Source organism: Callithrix jacchus, chromosome 9 (assembly GCF_049354715.1).
Source record: "Callithrix jacchus isolate 240 chromosome 9, calJac240_pri, whole genome shotgun sequence".
In the NCBI taxonomy this organism is placed as follows: domain Eukaryota; kingdom Metazoa; phylum Chordata; class Mammalia; order Primates; family Cebidae; genus Callithrix; species Callithrix jacchus.
The window spans coordinates 7,041,253-7,067,501 of NC_133510.1; the positions used below are offsets into that span (position 1 = coordinate 7,041,253).

Below are 26,249 nucleotides of genomic sequence, written 5' to 3' on the forward strand. Positions count from 1 at the left end.
TACTGTTTGAATATATATTCATCTGAATAGAGACATACCAGTCTCTCTCCTTCAACTAACACAGATCTATGTAATCTGTTTACTGCCAGCCTATGACAGTCCAAATGTTACATATTTTAACATGTGATAAGGTAACATGTTTTTGGATGTTAACCAGATAAAGTTTTATTAGCTACAAGTACAATTAGCATAGAAAATGTTCTCCCGTGGTGGACTTTACACGAGGCTCTACAAAACGAATATTTGAGGGCTGTGCATTGTTTCGCTTGTATTGTTTACTATTTCTAAATTATAAGATCACCCAACTCTGATGAGGTAAAACTCTGTCTTTCCTCTAGTGAAGTATATAATCCCTATTTTGGCTTCTTTCTATCTGATGACTACATTGGAAATTCCTCAAAGCTGTAATTCAAAGCCATAGGTGACCTTAAAGAAATGATTTTTTATATGCTACCTTTTATTTTAAGGTAACTTTTCAGATGTGGACCATGCATTCCATTATGTTTAGCTGTCAAGCACGGCTTTCATTTGCATTTCTTCCCACTGCTATAATTTTGAGAACTGGCAGGTGACCAAAGAAGAAAAAATGTGCATCTACCATCTAGAGTGCAATGTAGGCTTTTTTTATTATAATTAAGTAGCACAGATATTCATGATTAGATCAAGGTCAGAAGAGTAGAACGTTAGAGCCAAGGACGTAAAGGTACAAAGAATAGGAAAATTGCTACCTAAAAGTTTTTTGAAATAGTAATAACTACAATCGTTAAGTTTTGCAATAAAACACTTAAAATAGCTCATCTGTTTTATTTTAAAATCTGCACGCCTGGTGTGTTTGCTGTGCACATTTAAACCAGAGCCTGAAGTCTCAGTTTAATTTTTCATTTCAGTATTTTCTTCAATTTCTCATTTCTGCTCCTGGTACAGAAAATCAATTTGAAAACTGTAATGACAATGGACTTTTTAAAAGGCTGAGCCTACATGACATCCAAAATTATTTGCATAGAAGTCATGAGTTTTCTATTAAGGCTAATGGATTAATCCAAGGAGGTACTATGTTTAGATGTATATGTTTTCAGCAGGGTATCCCTCCTAATATTCAGTGGTAACTACAGTTTCATGGGACAACTGCCACTGCCCTTGGGTAGATAGATTATTGTATACTTCCTTTCCTTGGACTCTCTTGCTGACTTACTGACTCTCTCTCAATCCAGTTGATCAACTTAGGTCTATTACTTCACCACTCTCCTTCCCTCTTACAACTCATCTACACATCATCGACCTTTCCCCAGTCTGCTTAACCAACTTTTCTCCTGTGATCATTTCCTAACCGATGTGCAGCCCTAGGACTCATTCCAGGGACCCTGAATCTTCTCTTCCTGCCCTCTTTTCTTGACTAATCTCTAGACCCATGGCTTTCAATGCCATCTAATACACCGAATGCTATTATCATATTGACCCCTCTCCTGACCTTGTAAAGCATATATTCTGCTTCTCTCTGACATGTAGACTTGGTTATCTAATAATTCCTCAAACTTAATTTGACCAAAACTCAACTCCTGATTCAGCCAACTATAAACTGGCTTCATTTTTTCTCCCACTCCATAAAGTCACCGACACCCACTGTGTAAGGGGGAAAAAAGTAGACATCTTCAACTCTTCCCACTTTTTCACCTCTTTCCCACATCAGAAAATTTTACTGATTGTTCGAAAACCATCCTATTCTCTTCATTTCTCTTCATGGCTACTACTCAACTAGTCCAGGTCACCACTATCTCTTGCCTGTTCCCCAGGTCCCTAAAATTCATTATCTGCACAGCTACTGGGGTTCCAGAGTATCTTTTTAAATATTTATATCATAGGATCTCTCTAGTCTACTTAAAACTTCTTAATGGTTTTCTATCATATTGTAGATAAACTTCAAGCTCCTTACTTTGACCTATATAATTTGGCCCCTGACAACCTCGTAGACCTTATCTCCTGCCAATCTTCCCTCTAACTGAGTTACTGCCTTATTGGCCTTTATGATTTCTGAACCTTTCCTGGTTAATTTCTACTCCATGATAAGCCTGACATATGTTTTCTACATCTCTTTGCCTATTTCTTGTCATTTAATCCTCAATTCAAATGTCAACTGTCTAGGAGGTCTTCTCTATACCCTACCGTACATTGAGTGTCTATCATATGAGCCCACTGTGTTTTCATCATAGACCTTGTCTAATATTTTCCTGCTTGAAGCATCCCCCCCAGCCACAAATAAGAATCACGGGTTTGGCTGGGCGCGGTGGCTCACGCCTGTAATCCCAGCACTTTGGGAGGCCGAGGCGGGTGGATCACAAGGTCAAGATATCGAGACCATCCCGGTCAACATGGTGAAATCCCGTCTCTACTAAAAATACAAAAAATTAGCTGGGCATGGTGGCACGTGCCTGTAATCCCGGCTACTCAGGAGGCTGAGGCAGGAGAATTGCCTGAACCCCGGAGGCGGAGGTTGCAGTGAGCCGAGATCGCGCCATTGCACTCCAGCCTGGGTAACAAGAGCGAAACTTTGTCTCCAAAAAAAAAAAAAAAAAAAAAAGAGAATCATGGGTTTGTAGGTACTGTTCACTGCTATATTTGTAGGGCCCAAAACAGTTTCCTGGCTCCTAGCAGATTCTCAGTAAATACGTTGAATGAATCAATGATTGTAATGACATTTCTTTGGCATCAATTATATGTGCTTGCCGTGTTACCTAGAGTTTTAGACCTCATTCATATGTTATCATTTCTTGTTTCTAGATCATTTTGTTTTTGTTGCTTCATATCATTGTATCTGATACAATTTTATTTGTTTAAACAAGTTCATCTTTCAAATTACATATCCAACTGAATCCAGTGCTACACAAAGCCTGCTTCATGGAACAGTGCTGATCTCTGAACTGTTTGTTGCCTGTATACAACGAAATAAATGCAGACACTAAGAGAAAACATATAGAAACATTATAGACACTCTGGAAAACATATAGAAAGTTACATCTTATGTCTGTTGAATCTAATAATAAAAATATTAGGGTTTATATTTTGTATGTCTTTATTTTATGTTTAGGTATTTCATTTTTATTAGAGTTCACAAATGAATTGACCATGATAGTTGATAAATTTTTTTAAAAACTGATTTTTAACAGTTTGAGAAGCACTAATCTGAACTACCTCTCTTTAGAAATAAAATGATGGCAATAATTGTTTAATAAGATTGCATATATCAATTTGTCATGTATTAGAGGCAGATTCAAATTTATCTTGCCACGAATAGTGATTTTTTTATACAAAAAAGGGATAGTGAGTTCAAAATACATTGTATTCCATACAAACTCCTGAATTTTAAAAGTTGGGGGGAAACTGGGGAAAATACCTTTGGAAATAATATTTCATCCTGCAAGTACTTATAATTTAATAACAAAACCTATCTGAAAGCATAAAGTAATTTGGATCAGTGTTCAAATAACCCTACTATCTATACACCAAGGCTCTGTAAGACTTTAGCAGAGAACACGCTGATGAGTAACAGAGACAAGACTGTAAGGACATGTCAGGAAGCTAAAACTAAGTCACCAGCCCAGGCCTGTTCAAATTCAGTTCATCAGCACATTCTCAGTTCTCATCTGACTTAAACCTTAAGTAAACTAATTGAAATAGCTAGGAAAGTCTCATAATAGAGCAGCTCGTTCTCTAATCATAAAGAGCAGTCCCTATTACTTCTTTCCTAAAAGAAACAAATCTTGGCCTCTCACAGGTGCTTCTGCCTTCTTCACCTTACCAGTCCCTGGGCTTTCATCTACTTCAGGTAATAGTGACTAAGAAGAGGCAAAAGTGACTATAGACATAAGCCTGTCTCCTGTCAGCCAGTATCCCGACATACTCTCAGATGACCTAAACACACTTCACAAAGGCCACCAAAGAGCCAAAGCTGTAATCATTCTTGGTCACTACCAATTTGGGCTGGATTTGATTCAGTGACTTAGAGGTGAAAGGCTCCATATTCAATTACCAGGCCCCCAGCTTCCTCAATTAATCAAAGGCTGACATCATGGGTCTATTACAAGTCTTGAAGAGAAGACCAGACCAAATCAATATAACCACTTTATAGCCATAAAAATATATTCATACATATTCTTTATTTAAATATAAAAACCAAGACTCCATGGCACATAAATGAATTTTGTTAGAATGCATTTGGTCTGGAATTTTATTATAGAAAACTTGAACACAATCAAAATGACTTTCAAACTATACTTTGAATGTCTGTAGCAGCCTTCTTTGGAGAAACTCAAACATTTTCACATTTATTTTGCCATTTATCTGGCAACAGTAGTTTGGTGTCTACATAATTTTGGGGGAGAATTTGTCTGGTCAAAGGGAGCGCTATGAAAAATTGTAACCATCATGATGGGACAGCTGAACTGCTATTTAAATGGGGGTCTCTTATCTGTCATTGTATCAGGAAATCCTAATGGAGTCAAAGAAGAGGTAGAAACTATGAGTGAGAATATGCGGTATTTCATTTTCTGTCCTTGTGTCAGTTTGCTGAGAATGATGCTCTCCAGATTCATCCATGTCCCTACAAAGGACATGAACTCATTGTTTTTGATTGCTGGAAGGGAGTACTACACACTGGGGCCTATTGGGGGGAATAGGGGAGGCACAGCAGGTGGGGGAGCTGGGGAGAAATGCCAAATGTGGGTGAAGGGGAGGAAGGCAGCAAAACACACTGCCATGTGTGTACCTATGCAACTATCTTGCATGTTCTGCACATGTACCCCAAAACCTAAAATGCAATAAAAAATAAAAAAATAAAGAAAAGGTAGAAACTGAAAGATCATAAAAGAAGAGAGAATGAGGTTGCAAATCACTAGCAGTAAGTGACTGCTGCCATCTGAAGCATAAAGTGCTTCTGATGGTACAGCAACAGCCATCTGAACTCACCAGAAAGTACTGGAAAAGTCAAAAACAACTAATCTAATCCGAACTCTTAATGACACTAACAGCGTGTATGAACTCATTTAGAGAGTTCAAAGTTTAACCTTATTTCTGAAATCCAAGGATAAAGCCAAAGCAGAGATTGCATTTCCCTTCCTCTCCGTGTCAAAATAAGAAACCACCCTCTACCTGCCAAGTAAAATGGGGATATTTATATCATAATCTATATGAAAAAATAGTGCTGGTTCTTTGTGTTAAGGATGGTAGTCATTGATGCATTAACATTAGAGGCTTTTGAGAGATTCTGAAGTCCTTCAGGGTGCATTATTTTGTCACCTTTCTTACCCTTTTAACATGTTTCACTGATCTTACCTTTTTCACGTTTTACATCAACTGCCAGGTGCTGCTAGGTGCCACCCTGGGCTGGCCGTCAGGGTGCCAGAATCCCTGTCAGAAGTGTGGGATTTGAATCCAACCCCTTGTGTGCTAAAACTTTCTCACTTCACTTCCAGCTTGAAAACCTGGAGAACAATTCCCATACTAATACACAGTATCTCCGATTACTTGCAGGTGGTTCTCTCCTGGCAAGCTCCAGGGTGTTGGTTAGTGCACTGAGAACATGTCATCTGCAATACTGCCATCTAGACAGAGATGTGACAAGCCAGTTAGACCATGCCAAAGAAAAAAATGGTGGCTGCTACAGTAAACTCCATGTAGAAGACACAAAATTTTTCCTCACCCTTCTCCCTCTCTTCACTTTTCAGCTCCTATACAGAATTTGCATTATGCAGGTAAGGACCCGCGATGAGTACCACCCCAACAACAGGAAAGTGACTGCATGTCACCTGTACAAGTCAAAGCCAATTTTCTCCCCAACAAGCACTTTCCACGTACGTCGGCAGGGAGTTATCCCACAGAAGCTTCTCATCATCACAGGCTCTGATTTCCAGAGCTAAGTGGGGTCAGCAGAGGCATACCTGAGGAGACCCTGGGATGTGTTTCATTTGTGGAGCTATAAATGTCTGTCAGTAGGTGCAGGGGGTGCTTCAGAGTGCATAGTAAGGCGTAAGAGCAGTGCAGGAACATATCAGATCTATAGGCAATTACCAAACTTCCCTTTAGCCAAAGGTTTTACCTTCCTCTCTCATTAAACCTTTAGAAAGTGGTACTAACAAGTAGCTAAATTGACTGATTTGAGTACCGCCTCCACTGTACTCTTAAATGTAGGTACTAATGAGCAAGTGATTCTCTCCCCACCCACTCTGTTAGTTCCTTGGGGAATTAGTTCCTGTGCTGTGAGGAAATCAAGGGAAAACACTGAACTAAAGTATCTTTTTTAGATGTATGTGATTTTAAATTTTTTGAAATGTGGTTGAAGGCTAACTTATTTATAGAGAAAAATAAATGATTACAAAAGTCTTTGAACAAATCTGGGACTCTGTTGATTGCTGGCGCCCAACTTGGAATTTAGAAGTCTAAGTAATGAGTTACATTTAGAAATCACAGAATAATAGAGCTGCAACAAAAGTTAGAGATTAACTTCATCAACTACTTCATTAGTTAAAGAGGAAACTTAGGCTCAGAAAAATTAAGTGAGTTTCTTTTGGTAGAGGTGAAATGCCACAGGTCACAGTTAGTAGTAGTGCAAGGTCAAGTGGAATCTATCCTCTGTCTCTCAGTACAGTGCCTGCCCCTCTAAATCAGGGGTTATCAATCCACCATCTGCAGGCCAAATCCAGTCCACTACTTATTTTTGTACATCCTGTAAGCTAAGAAGATTTTTACATGTTTATGTGTTTGCAAAAATAATCAAAAAAGAATAGTATTTTCTGGCACATGAAAATTATATGAAATTTAAATTGTAGTGGTCATAAATAAAGTTTTATCAGAACATAGCCATGCTTTTGGGTTTGTCATATCTATGTCTGCTTATGTACAAAAATAGCAGAGTTGAGTAATTGCCACAGAACTCACATGTGGACATATTTACTATCTGGCCCTTTGCAGAAAAGTTTGTTGACCTCTGACTAAATAATGCATGACAGCTAGTCTGATTTAGGAGATTCAAACTCCCTTTTGACTCTCCATTAGCAGTAGGCACAAGAACAGAATACAGCAGAAATATTGCCCATATATGTAAGCATGAATGTAATGAAACATCTTAGAATGGAGAAACTGATAAAGAGTACAAAGTTACTCCATGTAATTTTGTCCATAGCTAACCTCAAAATCTTATGTGTAAGTAGCACAGATTATCAGCTCCTTCCCTTCATAATGCAGTGAATCCTGATATTTCTTTCCATGAAGCTCCAGCCTCTTTGCACACGGTCATTTTTTTTAAGTTAACATAAATTACAATACATTTTGATAAACTAATTTTTAAGCATCTCACCAAATCTAGATGCCCAATTCATTGCAAAGCACAGAAACTAATACTTACTGATCACCTGTTACATGTCATAGCTTCTAAAAGGAAGGTTCACAGTATGTAATGTAGTAATGTAATCTCCTTAATAGGAGATTACTTCACTACGTTGCTAACATTCTCCTAAATCTGAGGCTGGGAAACTAACTTGCAACTTATTCCCAGTCACCTTGCTAGTGTGTGGCAGAGCAATACCCCAACTCAGGATTGGTGTCAAGGGCCGTGCTTTATTGCCCTCAATACCACTCTTACACTGGGTTAAAAATTCTGGATACAAACTACATAGATTCCAAAATTATATACAGTAACGCTATTGTAGAAACTTCAAAGAAAAATGCTTAGATCACACTTCGCCAGGGAGGCAGAGGAAATTCCAACAGGAGAGGCTGGGGTTAGATTTTTGCCCCCAGATGAAATAGTCACCAGTACAAAGGCAATCAAAGTACCAAGAATAAAACATCATAGAACTTCATACATATTTTAAATTTAGTAGCCATTATTGACCTTCAGTTGCAAGACATACCTCTAAAATATGTTGATATTAAGGCTGATGAGGCTGCCACTTGACATTACTGGCCACTGAAAGGTGAAAATGAATCTCTATTGACAGCAATTATTTCTGAATACTCATAGGCTTGAATGAAATAAAAGTATTTAAAATTTTACAGGGGGATGATTTCAGAACTTGAGGCAGAGGCAGAAATGATTTCAAGCTTTCAAGACACTGGAGCCTTTTCTAAGATTAGGCAATATATTAATATTGCTTCACTAAAGATTAATAGTACATTTGCCACATTATTAAGTTAACAGATTTCTGTGTCTGTGATTCATGCCGATAATAACTTTATTCCTATTAACAATAATTCTCATTTGAAATCGGTAACAGAAACTTCCAAGTTGTGCTGGGAGCCTTTCGGTCTGAGGGTTGTTCCACTGCCAGCACTTTTTGTTAAAACACATCATTCATTTTCCTCTGATGGGGGATCCATACTTAGTAATTTTATTGAAGTAGGGCAGAACTAACTAATGTTCGTTTAACTCTTGCCATCTGTACCCAGCCAAAAGAATCCTTGTTTACTATGCTAAGGGTCAAATGAAAGATCAAGATAATTGATCACAAGAACAGGTTTTCTATAGAAAGAATTTCAGTGGAAATGTGGTCTTGTCCTGTGTGTTTGGGCAGTTAACATGGCAATGGGCTCAATTGATAATTGGTGGACTTGGTAACAGCTGTACTGACACCATAACATTGATTCTCCATATACCCTCTTGAATTGTACAATTGAGTAAAGAGAAGGAGTTACCCAAGGTTTCTGAGGAGAAGTTATCATCAGGATATTTGGATGAGGCTGCTCTTCCAGGATGGTGCTAAAGCAGGGTTCCTAATGCAGTTCTTGTGCTATACGAGTTTGGAGGATTCATTATTCAAGTAAACTTGGTTGACTTTCTCTCCATGCCACTCAATAGCTTTGTGTACCACTGGGAATTAAAGAAATACTCTGAGCTACTAATGATCATGATGAAGCTGTAACAAAGCTCATGAACTAGATAAGTAAAGGGACACCCCTTTCGTGTGACATCATCCCTTGGTTCTAATATCACACCAGGTTGCCAAGAGGCTTGGAATACACTAAGAAGCTACAAATTAGTATTAGAGTTTTAGTTGGCCTTGGGGTTATTTTTTTAAATGAAGAAATTCTAGCAATACATTGAGGGTTTGGGGTGGAGCACAGGTTTTTTTTTATTATTATTTTGTATCTTTACTTCATTATGCAAATCTTTTTCATGTTGTTTCCTTAATGGAATTCCAGTATCATGTAATTAGTTTGAAGGGAGGGCAAAGACACAGAAAGGTTTTTATTTTCTCTCTCCATGTTACTTAGTTCGCATTAGAAACAAAGCCTCTCTATAAGGCCCCCACAAAGAGCCTACAGCAATTAACATGTGTCAGCGTTGGGCCCCTCTTCTTAGGAAAAGTCATTTCTATATTGCCACCAAACTAGATGCTTTTTAAAGAATCTATTTTAGCCCCAGTTTTTTTTTCCATCAAGGTAAAAACAGAAATCCTTAATATTTTCTACTGGTTTTGTATTAATGTTCATGAAGAAAAGTTATTTTGCTTATCGGCAGAATATAAGTTATTTGGTTTTGTTTGTTTGTTTGTTTGAGACTGAGTTTTGTTCTCGTTACCCAGGCTGGAGCACAAAGTCGTGATCTCGGCTCACCGCAACCTCTGCCTCCTGGGTTCAGGCAATTCTCCTGCCTCAGCCTCCTGAGTAGCTGGGATTACAGGCACGTGCCACCATGCCCAGCTAATTTTTTGTATCTTTAGTAGAGACGGGGTTTCAGCATGTTGACCAGGATGGTCTCGATCTCTTGACCTCGTGATCCACCTGCCTCGGCCTCCCAAAGTGCTGGGATTACAGGCGTGAGCCACCACGCCTGGCCGTTATTTGGTTTTTTATGTGTCATCTTAAGCACAAAATTGGGGCCATCATTACTTTTCATAGAAAAATTAAGAGAGACTAAATGACGATAGAGTCTTCCATGAAGAATCAGTCCTATTGTCAATAGACTAGATAGAACTCCTACCACCAAAGATGAAGACCCTTTATCAGCTCATAACTGGGACCTTGAAAAACAAGGGAACATCCAGCGCATCCATCACAGAGTACATGCAAGCATCTGGTGGCTGATGCTTTCTTCAAAGTTAAAACACTGTCTTAATACATGGCTATTTCTCTCTCGAATAGATTCCTTCAGGGTATTATCTGCAAACCATGAATTCCAACCTGAATTTGGATGGATTTCTTCTGCCAATTGCAGTAATGAATGCCATCAGCATCCTACCATTACTAATTTTAGCTCCTTTTCTGGAGTATTTCAGCACCTGCCTATTTCCCTCTAAGAGAGATGGATCATTTCTGTCGGCAAGCATCAGTAAGTACAACTTAACCATTTCACGTGAATCGTTTGAAACTTTTTAAAACAACACTCTGCTAAGATCCGAACTAGCTATATGCTCCTGAGTAGTGTCAGATTTTGACAAATTGGAAAGAAGAAGAATTTGGGACTTACAACATCCATCTTCCCAAATCTCTAGCCAGACTTGTGTCCCATCTTTTTCCCATCCTTTTATGTTTATGTCTGCTCAGAAGACACACCTGATATAAAGAGATGGCGAAATTTCCAGCACTACCAAATGACCTATCCTTAAAGTCAGGCGGTCCTTATCCCTTATGTCAATGGCAAATATGTTCTTAAAAATAAACATATTTTTAAGTTAGTTAAATGAATCTTAGTTAATGAATTCCAAAAGGTCATTTTAATTTCTGAATCAGTAACAAAATTGATTAAGGATTAGTATTGTAAATTATGGCTTCAATACAATGCTTTATCAAATAGTCAGTGGTGTAGCAATAATGCTTTTTTAATCATATTTTAAAGTGAAACAACTTAGGACATTATTCTCAGAACATAATCAACAGGCCATAAAATAAAATTTATCAGATTGAAATGGGAGAGAAGGATGGAAATCCATTCTGATCATACTCTCCTCTGCCTGTCTTCCCTCGACACCTTCAGGGAACAAGACAAAAGTGTAGGTGAGGTAAAACATTTTAGTCTAAGAATCAGAGAACTCTGCCACTGAACCGCTCCTCGTGACTTTGAAAAAGCCACCGAAGCCTTCCTGTTTTACTTTGCTTATTTTTTTTTTCACTGAAGGACATACCTTAGATAAATTTTGGATCCTTTTGTTCTGTAAAACTTTTGAAATCAGTCAGGATGACTCAGTGCCCAGAACATAGTCCAGGCACATAGCAAAAGCTCTATAAACGTTAGTTATTTTTATGAGTCATCATGTGCGGGGGACATATTTAATTGTTTGGTGAGCATAAACGGAAAGCAAAGGGAGTTTGAAGTTCTTAAGTGATATGCAATGGTAACCTAGCATCTTATCCTCTACTTGAGAAACCATTCTATTGAAATAGTCAAGGTCAGGCATATACAAGATTCTCTTCTCTCACGCAAACTGTTCTTATTCTTAAGCTCTTCTTTTGAAATAATCTGTGGAGACTATACAGTCTTCTAGTCACAGATACTTTCTGCTGCTTCTCTGTTTACAGAAGTTACATTTCATCTGTTTCCTGTTCTTTATCTACTAGATCACTTAAGATCACATCATGGGGGTGGGTTTGTTTGGTTAGAACTAAAAGTGACTAAACTCACCTTAGTTTATTTTGTCATCTTCAATCATAGAGGACTTCAGTACATAACCTTTTGTGATGTGTTTCTTAAGCCAGTAACCCCATTTTTATTTATTGTAATAAGCTTTAGCAAACTATAAATCTTAATAGGTTTTGACAATCCATCCTTAAGTCTTAAAAAGTATTTTCTGTCTGTCAATGTAGAAATCCAAAAGCCAGCTTGAATGTCCAGGATTAGCATGGAAACTTTGAAGATAAAAGAGAAAAGACATGGTTTGTATACAGCCCTAGCAGGTCCATGATTGAAACGTAATGTGTGCAGGACAAAATGGAGGAAAATCATACTGTGAAATGCCAAAAATTTTGGCAGTTTTGTAGAGTATCAAGAAATATCCCAATCTGAGCTTCCACATCATGCTCATTACTACAAATTTTAAAATTTTGGATACCTTAGGAAAATATCCTATACAACGCTGATAAAATAAATTCTTCCTGAGAATAAGAAATCTTAAATTCACTTTAAAGTTCAGTGACTTTCTTTTGGACAATTCTGTACTCCCACATATTCGAAATCATATCTATTCCTAAAGAAGATATTTTTTTTCTGGATTAAGAACAGTTAGAGTTATTTAGTATGTTGTTTGATGTTGTTAATGAATTAAACATTCCCTTCAAAATTGGTAACGAGACCTATTGCACAGGAAGAAGGAAAAACTAGACTCACTTCAAAAGACACTAAGCTAGTTCCACCGGGTACAGAATACTGACTTCAGTTGTTTCTGAACCACACTCCATTCATTTATTCATTTGCATATGTTTTGCTAGGGGAATATAAAAGTGTGATGATATGCATCTTTTAAACTAGATATTTCCTTAAGTTTTCCATATTCTGATTCTGATTATGAAAGACTAACAAGTTTTATAAAGACATAAAAGTACCAATCTGGGGTACTTTTTGATACTGATTTACATAATTGAATTAGTCTAATAGTAAAGTTACCTTTCACTTTGAACTCAAGTGCCTGAAAATATGGGTGAAGTAGATGAGTATATGAATTATGAATGACCTTATATTTATGAGTTCCTAATTTGAACTTAGGTAGCTTTATACACATATCACATTGAATTTCATGATAAACTATCATTTAACAGATCAGCCATCACAAAGATAGAGTCATTTGAACAGGTTTTCTAACTTTAAGGGTATAACTTATTATTATTACTGTTACTATTCTGCTTACCAGCTAAATGAAGCTGTTAGATTGCAGAAGTGAATGTATTGATGTTAGCTTGGCATCCTTAATGATGTTTCCAATCAGCACTACGAAGTCACTGAAAAACTCCCTTTGTCATCACAGTGGGCAGTTACCCCTTAGACTCTCACACTCCCTTCCACATTCAGGAATTCCCCTTCCGGGAACTGTCATATTTGAGGAGGCAGATGGTCAAGTCAATGGCAATGCCTAATGTTTGACATACAAAATCACAGCCCAGATCAAGAGTGAGATGGGGCTATCTTACCCAGTTGGTCAAACTAGAAATTTACAAAGGAAAAATAAACTTTTTTTTTATCTAGTTCATAATCAATGCAATGACAAAGGTGTTTCTGATTCAAAATACAACATTCCTGAGTTCATCACCTATGGAGGGCAAAAAGTAATCAGGGTACCAACTATGAAAAAAAATGGCTAAGTCTTCCAAGACTGTGAAAGGCAAAGACTTCATAGGCTCAGAGTGCTTTACCAAGGACTGCATTTTCCTGATATTACACTTGTGTGGATTTATCTATTTAAGTCAATCTTAATTCACTAAATATCCAGAACTAATGATATTATTGTAATTTATCCTCTGTCATAATTGGGTTTGCTTCATTTTATCTTTTTTTTTTAGTTAAAAAATGTTTACACTATGAGTATTTCCTTTGCTTAGCATTAATTAAAATCCTGCAGTATGTGGCATTCAGCAGTTAGTGCTGACACACACAAGCATTAATCTGACTAAAATTAGCCTAATTAAGATTGGTATTAAGGCTTACACAAAGCAGAAGTGTACAACACAGTAGGTAGCAATTATCTTGGCTTTTACATAACATTTAAATTGAAATGTAGATGAAATAGATTCACATAACTATAAGACTTTTCTCTTTAAAATAAAAACATAAAAATTCAAATTCCACCTAAAAGCCTTTACCTTTATGACATAGACACAGCCAGTGTAGGTCCCTTTATACATAACCAGTAACTTCAACTAGTTCTAATAATTGACCCTCAAATAAAGTTCTTTCTTTGGTTGAAACCAAGGTGGTTGCTAAATTTAAAACCAAGTCAGGGATCTCGTTACTTTCATTGCAAGTACAATTATCTCAGGAAAAATTATTTTTTAATAGAGCTTTCAAACTGATTTATTTTCCCAAGAAACATCACAGTATGTACCCATCGGAGAATACTTGATAGGAGGAACTGTGTAAACACCAAAAGAAGTAAACCATGAATTGTAAACATCTAGCCTGAATAAGTCATTCATTCAGTTGCACATTTGTTTGATAAAAGCACATTAGTATTCTCAATTCTTAAATGTAACATCAAGTTGGAATTAAATCTGAGGTGAGGTCAATCATCTAATATGTAATCTGAAGCAAATAACATGCCTTGTAGAGATATATTTGTGTATTTGATCTCTATGTAAATGATTACCTGTTCTACATTCAGAAATTAAACACAAACTGAAGCTGGGTCTTCTGAAACGAATTTCAATGGTCTGTAGAAAAACAAAAGATAGAAGATCATCTAATATATATATATAAAATATATATATATATATATATTGTGTGTGTGTGTGTGTGTGTGTGTGTGTGTGAGAGAGAGAGAGAGAGAGAGAACATGTAATGTGTTATGTATATATTATACACAGGAACACTCCATAAAAATAAAAAAAAAATGCTACACTAAAAGTGAGTGAAAAATATCTTCCCCAAAGGCAGCAGATACACATGACAATAAAATTATACCTACCTTTATGAAAGTCGTTCATGAACACTGATATATTAACACTGAGCAAATTTCCTATTCTGGGAATTTGCCAAAATTATGGATCCAAGGGGAATTTCTCAAGGACTCAATAGAATTTCATACTTATGGTTGTGAGCTTACATATCAGAAACTCAAACATTAGCCTACCCATAGAAATCCATAGTTTTCTCAGCGAATAGATTTATATCTAAAGAATCTTTTACCAATACCTAAAGAATCTTAATATGCCTTTTTTAGCATTAAGTTCAGCTTAATTATGAAATCATAAGTGCAACCCTAATGTTCAAATAAATTCTGAATTTCTTTTATTTCATTGTAGATTAATTTGAAAAATTATTAGATGGTTTAATAATAGCATAAATTATAAGAGCTTCAAGACTCTTGTGGACTTGTCTGCAGCCACACAGCCAATATCAAAACACACATTATTTATCTGAATATAATATCTCCTATGCAATCATTGTGCTTCATCTTGTAAATACAGATAGGCTAGAGGTTTAAAATGTGTGCATTCTGATAAACTCCACTCTGCTTTGGGCTTGTTATTATCTCACACAAGTTAAGAATTAAAAATGGAGTGGATTAAATTTAGGCTAGAATCAAACTTTGCTTTCCAATTTTAAGAAAGTCATTTTTCATTGGCACCAGAGTGCAGTAGCAAATAAAAAGCAAACATAGATCCTTCAGATGAAATATGCTTTGCCCTAAAATACCGAGGCATATGAGTGCTATGGCTTGACTGTTTTTGTTCCCTCCAAAATTCATGTTGAAATTGAATCCCCAATACAACAGTATTGGGAGGTATTGCTTTTGGGAGTTGAGTGAGTCATCAGGGCTCCAGGGTCATAAACGGGATTAGGTGCTCTTATAAAAGGGCTTGATAGAGTTCAGCCCATTTTCCCTTCTACCTTCTGCCATGTGGAAGGTGCCATTTTGGAAGCAGAGAGCAGCCCTCCCCAGACAACCAAGCCTACCAGCACCTTGTCCTTGAATTTTCCAGCTTTTAAAACTATGAGAAGAAATAATTTCTATTCTTCACAAATTACTCAGTCTCAGACATTTTTTCAAATAACAGCATTAGCAAATTAAGACAATAAAATAAATATGTGTGCTTTGCTTAAAATTTTCTGGAGAACTGTCTTTCATTGGATTTTGCTAGATCAGGCCTGATAGTGCCATGTGCTTGAGCCATGCTTCTTATAGTTTAATTTGTATAAGAATCATCTACAGAGTTGGTTTAAATGCAGATTCTGAGTCAATGATGCTGGATCAGAGCCTGAGATTCTGCACTTCTAACAAGCTCCCGGATGATACCTACACTACTGCTCAGGGAGGACACTTTCAGTATTAGTGACAAACAAAGTGGCCAAAAGACTGCTCTCTCAGGTTTCATGCACATGTATAGGCAGCAGTGGCCCCGGTAAAATGTCACAGTTCTCAGTAGACCAGAACAAAAGTTCAGTAGCAGACAATAAAAGCTGATGACTAAACAGGGAGTACCCAATCACTACAGCTCATGGGCCAAATCTGGCCCACCATCTGTTTTGTGTGACCTGCATCGTAAGAATGGTTTTCACAGATGAATATTTGCAACTGATTTGATCATAGAAAACACAAACTTTGAACCCCAATTAAGTGAAATTGCATCACTCTCCCAAAAGAAATTATTTTAAATTTTATCAATTTAAAATATTGTAGAAATTTATTTTCTCTCTTGTTACATAGGTCCCTACTTATCCTCAATTTGGTTTTTTTCACAAAGTCTGAAATACCATGGCCTTTTACAGAGAAAAAAATAGTGATGCTTGTATAAATTTTTGCTGAAAATGCCAGAAATTTACCTTGATAAAATATAAGCATTTTTACGTAGCACAAGTAACATTCAAAACAATAAAAGTGCAAAGTATTTTTAAAATCCAGATTGCCTCAAATTAGTTAGATTAGGAGTGACTTAGAAGATACTCACAAAATTCAAATTCTGAAAGAAAATCAAAGAAAGCAACTTGAATTACTGTTGAAAAGTCCAGTGCTTTTCTTTTTCCTTCCTTCCTTCATTCCTTGTCCTTCCTTCCTTCCTTCCTTCCTTCCTTCCTTCCTTCCTTCCTTCCTTCCTTCCTTCCTTCCCTCCTTCCCTCCCTCCCTCTCTCTTTCTCTCTTTTATTCTTTCTTTCTTTCTTCCTTCCTTCCTTCCTTCCTTCCTTCCTTCCCTCCTTCCCTCCCTCCCTCTCTCTTTCTCTCTTTTATTCTTTCTTTCTTTCTTTCTTTCTTTCTTTCTTTCTTTCTTTCTTTCTTTCTTTCTTTCTTTCTTTCTTTCTTTCTTTCTTTCTTTCGACAGAGTCTAGCTCTGTTGCCCAGGCTAAAGTACAGTAGCACGATCTTGGCTCACTCCAACCTCCACCTCCATGGTTCGTGCCTCAGCCTCCTGAGTAGCTGGGATTACAGTTGTGCACCACCATACTCAGCGAATTTTGGCATTTTTAGTAGACATGGGGTTTTGCCATGTTGCCCAGGCTGGTCTTGAACACCTGGCCTCAAGTGATTCTCCCACCTCAGCCCCCCAAAGTGCTGGTATTATATATACAAGCTGCTGCACCTGGCCAGAAGTCCACTACTTTCCTGATGCTCATTTCTGTGTTACAACATCTTTTACTAAATGAAAAGCTATTCTCTTTTTCATAATGCTCTAAAATTTCATGTTATCATACCTTGGTAAAGGTCTTTTTCAATCACTGTACTTTTGACCAAGGTGGGCTCTTTCAATTAGAAAAATTTCATTTTTTAAAAAAGTTTTCTTTCCTCCATTTTCTTTGTATTTCCTTTTGCAACACAAAAGGAAATATTGATCAGATGTTGGACCTTCCTAAAATAAGTCAATAAGTCTATTGATTAGGTGTTCTCATTGATCCTATTGATCAGATGTTGGACCTTCTTAAAATAACTCAATAAGTCTCAATATTTTCTTTTCAAATGTCTATAAGTGTGTTTATTTGTTTGATTTTTATTGTTATTGCCTTTTTTCTTTGTTGTTTCTCTATTTTTTGGAAATTTATTTGACTTTATTCTCCAAATTTTCTGCTGACTTTGTATTTTAGCAGTCATATTTTGTTTCTAAGATTTCTTACTATTTTTTTTCTTAGCTATTTATTATTTGAGGACATTAACTACAGATTACTGGAATCGTGGGAAAGAAAAATAAAATTGTGTGGTCAATCAGCCATCTTAACTGGAAGTTCCTAAACTGCTCTAAATATTGGAATGCAAATGAGAGTCTTTTTTTTGTAAAGTAGGATCTTAAAAGTATTCTAAATCTGCATATTTCTTTCCAACTTGCAAAGAATTTTCCCCATTATTCATTATCTAATACCAAATTTTGTACAAAAGATAACTGAGGATATTTAAGGTAAAGTGACTGGCCCAGAGTTACATAACTAACAAGAATCATACTAATCCCACTGGCGGAGACTATTTAATTGGAAAAATACTTGGCCAGAGGGATCCAAGATGGCCAAATAGGAACCGCTCTGGAGTGCAGTCCCCTGCGAGAACAATGCAGAGGGTGAGTGATCACTGCATTTCCAAATGAATTATTACCACCCACAGATCAGGAGATTCCTGGGCTGAAAAGTGCCATGAGTTTCCAGCATGGCTGTTTCAGCCAGCGCAGTGGGACTCTGCACAAAACTCACACAAATCTGGGTGGCTGTTTCAACTGGTGCCTGGAATGCCTGGGAGGCAGAGCTGTCCATTCAACTGAAGAAAAAGGGGCTGAAACAGGGAGCCAAGTGATCTGGCTTGGTGGGTACCACCCCCACAAAGACCAGCAATCTGAAACTCTCTGGATTGAGAGTTTCACAGCAAGCTCAGCTGGACCTGGGACGTTCCAGCTCTGTGGGGGGAATGGCATCCACCATTACCAAGGCAGTTCACCATTACCAAGGCAGCCTGCCATTACCGAGGCAATCTGCCATTACTGAGGCAGTCCACCATTACTGAGGCAGACCGTCATTACTGAGGCAGTTCTAACTATACCTCTATAAACAAAACTGCAAGGAAGTTCACACGGCAGAAGGGGAGAGCCCATGGTAGGTCAGCAACACCTCTGCTGGCAGACTGACATTAGGCTACCTCCTTGTTGGGCAGGGCATCTCTGAAAAAAGGCAGCAGCACATCAGGAACTTATACATAAAGCCCTACCTTCCCAGGACAGAGCACTTAGGAAAGAAGGTAGTTATGAGTTCCCCTGCAGCAGACTTAAACGTACTTGCCCAGCAGCTCTGAACAGAACAATGGAGCTCACAGCTCAGCACTTGAGCTCCTATACGAGACAGACTGTCTCCTCAAGCAACTCCCTGACCTCTGTATATCCAAAGAGACACCTCATAAAGGAGAGCTCAGGCTGACATCTGGCGGGTATCCTTCTGGGATGAAGAAAATGGAAGAAAAAGCTGGCAGAAACACTTACTGTTCTGCAGCCACCACAGGTGATCCCCAGGCAGGGTCTGGAGTAGATCTCCAGCAGTCCTACAGCAGAGGAAGGAAAACCATAAAACAGAAATAAATAATTTCATCATCAACAAAAAGGATGTCAACTCAGAGACCCCATCTGAAAGTCACCAAGTACAAACACCACAGGTGGATACATCCATAAATATGGGAAGAAACTAGTGCAAAAAGGATGAAAAAAACAAAAAAAAAAAAAAAAGCTTCTCCTCCTCCATAGGATCACAACTCCTCACCAGCAAGGGAACAAAGCTGGATGGAGAGTGAGTCTGATGAACTGACAGAATCAGGCTTCAGAAGGTGGGTAATAACAAACTTCTCTGAGCTAAAAAAACATATTCTAACCCAATGCAAAGAAACTAAGAACCTTGAAAAAGTTTTGATGAAATGATAATGAGAACAACAGGTTAGAGAAGAATATAAATGACTTGATGGAACTGAAAAACAAAACACACGAACTTCACAAAACATAAACTGGTTTCAATAGCTGGATTGACCAGGCAGAAGAAAGGATATCAGAGATTGAAGATCAACTCAATGAAATAAAATGAGAAGGTAAGATTAGAGAAAAAAACAGTGAAAAGAAATGAACAAAGCCTCCAAGAAATATGGGATTATGTGAAAAGACCTAATCTACATTTGATAGGTGTACCTGAATGTGATGGAGAGAATGAATCCAAGCTGGAAAACACTCTTCAGGATATTATCCAGGAGAATTTCCCCAACCTAACAAGGCAGGAGAATAGTCAAGTCCAGGAAATACACAGAACACTACAAAGATATTCCTCAAGAAGGGCAACCCCAAGGCACACAATTGTCAGATTCACCAGGATTGAAATGAAGGAAAAAATGCTACAGGTAGCCAGAGAGAAAGGTCAGTTTACCCACAAAGGGAAGCCCATCAGACTCACAGTGATCTCTCAGCAAAAACACTACAAGCCAGAAGAGAGTGGGGGCCAATATTTAACATCTTTAAACAAAAGAACTTTCAACCTAGAATTTCATATCCCGCCAAACCAAGCTTCATAAGCAAAGGAGAAATAAAATCCTTTATGAACAAGCAATTGCTGAGAGATTTCATCACCACCAGGCCTGCCTTACAAGAGCTCCTGAAAGAAGCACTAAACATAGAAAGGAAAAACCAGTACCAGCCACTGCAAAAACATACCAAATGGTAAAGAGAATTGACACAATGAAGAAACGCATCAACTAGTAGGCAAAACAACCAGCAAGCATCAAAATGGCAGGATCAAATTCACACATAACAATACTAATCTTAAATGTAAATGGGCTAAATGCCCCAAACAAAAGACACAGATTGGCAAACCGGATAAAAAGTCAAAACCCATCAGTGTGCTATATCCGGGAAACCAAAATCACATGCAAGGATACACATAGGTTCATAATAAAGGGATGGAGGAAGATTTACCAAGCAATAAAGAGAAAAAAAAATCAGGAGTTGCAATCTTAGTCTCTTATAAAATGGACTCTAAACCAACAAAGATCAAAAGAGACAAAGAAGGGCATTACATAATTGTAAAAGGATCAATGAAACAAGAAGAGCTAACAGTCCAAAATATACATGCACCCTAATTAGGAGCTGGCTTTTTGAAAAGATCAACAAAATAGACAGACCACTAGCCAGATTAATAAAAACAAAAATAGAGAAGAATCAAATAGATGTAATAAAAAACGATAAAGATGTAATAAAAAATCACCACAGATTCCACAGAAATACAAAATACCATCAGAGAGTACTACAAACAACTCTATACACATAAACCAGTAAACCTGAAAGAAATGGATAAATTCCTGGACACTTGCACCCTCCCAAGCCTAAACCAGGAAGAGGTCGAAACCCTGAATAGACCAATAACAAGGTCTGAAGTTGAGGCAGCAATTAATAGCCTATCAACCAAAAAAAGCCCAGGTCCAGATGGGTTCACAGCCAAATTCTAGGAGACATACAAAGAGGATCTGGTACCACTCCCTCTGAAACTATTCCAAACAATGCAAAAGAGGGAATCCTTCCCAAATCATTTTATGAGACCAACAGCATCCTGATGCCGAAACCCAGCAAAGACTCAACAAAAAAAGGAAACTTCAGGCCAATATCCATGATGAATATAGATACTAAAATCTTCAATAAAATACTGGCAAACCAAATGCAACAGCACATCAAAAAGCTTATCCATCACAATCAAGTAGGATTCATCCTAGGGATACAATGCTGGTTCAACATACACAAGTCTGTAAATGTAATCCACCACATAAACAGAACCAAAGATAAAACCCATGAGAATATCTCAATAGATGTGGAGAAGGCCCTTGACAAAATTCAACAGCAATTTATGCTGAAAAGTCTCAATAAACTAGGTATCAACAGAATGTATCTCAAAATAATAAAAATTATCTATGACAAACCCACAGCCAGTATCATACTGAATGCGCAAAAATTAGAAGCATTCTCTTTGAAATCTGGGACTAGACAAGGATGCCCTCTCTCACCACTCCTATTCAAAATGGTATTGGAAATTCTAGCCAGAGCAATCAGGAAAGAAAAAGAAATAAAGGGTATTCAATTAGGAAAGGAGGAAGTCAAATTGTCTCTATTTGCAGATGACATGATTGTATATTTAGAAGACCTCATCATCTCAACCCAAAATCTCCTGAAACTGATAAGCAACTTCAGCAAAGTCTCGGGATACAAAATCAATGTGCAAAAATCACAAGCATTCCTATACACCAATAACAGACTTAACGAGAGCCAAATCAAGAATGAACTGCCATTCATAATTGCTACAAAGAGAATAAAATACTTAGGAATACAACCAACAAAGGATGTAAAGGACCTCTTCAAGGAGAACTGCAAACCTACAAACCAGTGCTCTAGGAAATAAGAGAGGACACAAACAGATGAAGAAACATTCCATGCTCATGGTTAGGAAGAATCTGTATTGTGAAAATGGCCATTTTTTACAATAGTAATTTATAGATTCAATGCTATTCCCATCTACCTATGACCCTCTTCACAGACCTGGAAAAATCACCTTAACTTCGTATGAAACCAAAAGAGAGCCCACATAGCCAAGACAATCCTAAGCAAAAAGAACAAAGCTGAAGGTATCACACTACCTGACTTCAAACTATACTACAAGGCTACAGTAATCAAAACAGCTTGGTACTGGTACCAAAACAAAGATACAGACCAGTGGAACAGAACAGAGGCCTTGGAGGCAACACAACATATCTACAACCATCTGATCTTTGACAAACCTGACAAAACCAGTAACAAGGAAAGGATTTTCTGTTTAATAAATGGTGTTGGAAAAACTGGCTAGCCATGTGCAGAAAGCAGAAACTGGACCCCTTCCTGACACCTTACATTCAAATTAACTCCAGATGGATTCAACACTTAATCATAAGACCTAACAACACAAAAATACTAGAAGAAAACCTAGGCAAAACCATTCAGGACAGAGGCACAGGCAAGGAGTTCATGACTAAAACACCAAAAGCATTGGTGACAAAAGCCAAAATAGACAAATATGATCTAATTAAACTCCAGAGCTTCTGTACAGCAAAAGAAACAATCATTAGAGTGAACTGACAATCAACAGAATGGGAAAAAATTTTTCGGCACTACCCATCTGACAAAGGGCTAATACCCAGAATCTACAAAGAACTAAAACAGATTTACGAGAAAAAAACAAACAAACCCATTCAAAAATGGGTAATGAATATGAACAGACACTTTTCAAAAGATGACATACATGAGGCCAAGAAACATATAAAAAATATTCATCATCATTGGTCATTAGAGAAATGCAAATCAAAATCACACTGAGATACCATCTCACACCAGTTAGAATAGCGATCATTAAAAAATCTGTTGAGAAATAGGAACACTTTTACACTGATGGTGGCAGTGTAAATTAGTTCAAACATTGTGGAAGACAGTGTGGTGATTCCTCAAGGACCCAGAAATAGAAATTCCATTTGACCCAGCAATCCCATTACTGGGTATATACCCAAAGGATTATAAATCATTCTATTATAAAGACACATGAACACATATGTTCATGGCAGCATTTTTACAATAGCAAAACCTGGAACCAATCCAAATGCCCATCAGTGACAGACTGGACAAGGAAAATGTGACACATATACACCATGGAATACTATGCAGTCATAAAAAATGATGAGTTCATGTCCTTTGTAGGGACATGGATGAATCTGGAAACCAACATTCTCAGCAAACTGACACATGAACAGAAAATCAAACACCACATGTTCTCACTCATAGGTGGGTGTTGAACAATGAGAACACATGGACACAGGGAGGGTAGTATCACACACTGGGGTCTGTTGTGGGGGACTATGGCAGGTACAGCAAGAGGTAGGGAGGTTGCAGAGGGATAACATGGGGAGAAATGCTAGATATAGATGATGGGGGGATGGAGGCAGCAAACCAGCTTGCCATGTATGTTCCTATACAACAGTCCTGCATGTTCTGCACATGTACCCCAGAACCTAAAGTGCAATAAAATATATGTGTGTGTATATATGTGTATATATATAAAATAAAACAGAAAAATACTTGGCCATTATCTAGGTCTTCAACCTCGATTAATCATGAATAGAAGAACATAATTATTTAAAGATTTGTTGTCTTTTTTAAGAATTAAATAAAAATTCTCAAGTGCCTTATTCTCTTGGTGAAAATATTTAAAAATTCAACTAAAATTTGTAAACAAACTGAATAATTTAACATCATTCTAATTGTTTACTGTATTGTCTAAAGCAAAGCTCATGGGACTAGTATTAAATTGTATCGCTATTGTCTGGAATAGTTCAGCTTTTGCACTATTAGAATTAAAAAAGAGCTCAGTAAAATAAGCTGCACATCACAGCAACCAACTCTAATTTTACCATAGACTCTATCTTTAGCTTAAACTCATCAATGTGGTTGTTGAAACTTACCCCTATATTCTATGAATTTCTTTCCCATCTATTCACTCTCAGCAAGCGACTAGCCTCTCTAAGTGGCAAGAATAAGATTATATGGTGAACATGTCCTTAAATTCACTTTTCTATTTCTCAATATTCTCCGTATTCTAAATATTCTATACATTTATTTTCCTTTAGAGGATGACTTATTTTTTTCCTTGCTGGACATATATCGTAAATATGTCCTCAGATTCACTTTCCTATTTCTCAATATTCTCCATATGCTAAGCATTCTATACATTTCTCTTCCTTTAGAGGATGACTTTTTTTTTCCCTTGCTAGGATTAAACTTGGGCCCTTAAACCTTTTCTCTCTCACACCTACTTCATGATGCTTCTGTATTATGTATTTTTTTGTTCATATTTCTTCAATTTTTCTCATCTCCACTGACTCTTCTTTCATCTATACAAACATAACTAAACCTTTCACATCTTAAAAAAGAGCTTCCTGTGATCCTGCTAACTTCTTAAGCAATTTGTATAGCTTTTTCCTTTTCTGCACACCAAACATCTTAGATCAGATAACACTGCTTACACGTACTCACTGCCCACTCACTGTTCAATCCCTTGCTTTCTGATTTCATCATGGGAATACTGCTGAGTATACAACAATCCTGCATGTTCTGCACATGTACCCCAGAACATGTGCAGTATATGATCTGAGTATAAAAGGTAACTGGTAATTTATTCTTCAATACAGTTCACTTGTCAAATGTTTCATTATCCTCTATCTCTTAAAATATTTAAATGTGGTCATGTGTGTGTGTGTGTGTGCGCGTGTGTGTGTGTGTTGCCTATCGTGAACCTGGGCATTTTTCTTGGTAGTAAAGAGTAATAAACAAAACAAACTTAGATCCAATTCTTATGAAGCTTCCAATTAAGTAACTGGAACACATGGTACAAATGAACACACTAAAATATTTTCTTTCAAATTGTAGTAAGTATAGTGAAAAGTGGATGTTCTGGGATCTAATTTAGATTATGAAGTGCGTATCTAAAAGACGAAGAGACATTAGACGGGTGAAAAGCAGGGGACGGTTTCAGACAGAGTGAAGAGCAAATCAAAGCCCCTAAGGTGGAAAAGAAAGAATTTAAAATATTCAAGAAAGATGAAGATTATTGTGGCTGAACCACAGTCAGGCAATAGAAAGTAGCAGGCAATTAGACTGGAGTAACAGGCGCCGGTCACACAGGCCATGTGAAAAATTACGGATTTCTTCTTAACTGTGTGGACCCCCATAGAAGGAATCAAGCTGAACACTAATATTCAATTTACATTTACATAAGATCGATCTGGCTGCTGGGTGCTTACTACGCTAGAGGTGGACAAGAGTGGAAACAGGAAGACCAGTCAACATGCTACTGCACGTTGTTCGGGTTAAAAATGAGAATGGCTTGTCTTGGAAAGATGGCAGTGGCTATGGACAGAAGCAAACTGATTTATAATATATAGTTGGCCCTTGAACAATGCAGGGGTTGGGAACATCAAGCCCCACACAGTCAAAAATTTATGTGTAACTTTGACTCCCCCCAAATTTAACTAGTAATAGCCTACTGTTGATGGAAAGCCTTATTGATAACACAAACGATCAATATATATTTTATGTTATATGTATTACAAAGTGTATTCTTACAATAAAGTCAGCTTCAGAGAAGAAAATGTTATTAAGAAAATCATAAAAAAGAGAAAATATATTTACTCTGTATTAAGTGGAAGAGGATCATCATAGAGACCTTAAACCTCAGTGTCTTCACACACTGAGTAGGCTGAGGAGGAGCAGGAGGAGAGGTTGGTCTTGCGTCTGTCTCGGAGGTGGCAGAAGTAGAAGAAAACCTGCATATAAATGTACCTGAGCAGTTCAAACTCATGTTGTTTAAGGGTCAACTGTATTTTGGAGACAAAATCTACAGAACTTAATGATATATTTGGAGGTGGGGGAAGAGAGGGGACCACAGATGTAGAAGAGATCAGATGAGTGAAGAAGAATTAGAAAAATCAAAAGTTCTACTCTGTGTATCCTCCTCTTTGAAGCCTTTTCTTACATATGACCTATCTTTCTGGCCTTGTTTTCAGCCATTTGATTTCATTTTCTTGTCCCAAATGCAAACATGCTTGAAGGCACTC

At 37.3% G+C, this 26,249-nt stretch overlaps 1 protein-coding gene across 1 annotated transcript in view; it reads left to right on the forward strand.

Moving 5' to 3' along the window:
• Nucleotides 1-26,249, forward strand: part of SLC15A5 (solute carrier family 15 member 5) — a 90,961-nt gene that overhangs the window by 21,890 nt on the left and 42,822 nt on the right. The window contains exons 4-5 of the mRNA XM_002752196.6: nucleotides 5,524-5,744; nucleotides 10,132-10,318. Of these exons, the coding sequence (XP_002752242.3) occupies nucleotides 5,524-5,744; nucleotides 10,132-10,318 (408 nt within the window). The remainder of the gene's footprint in view (nucleotides 1-5,523; nucleotides 5,745-10,131; nucleotides 10,319-26,249) is intronic.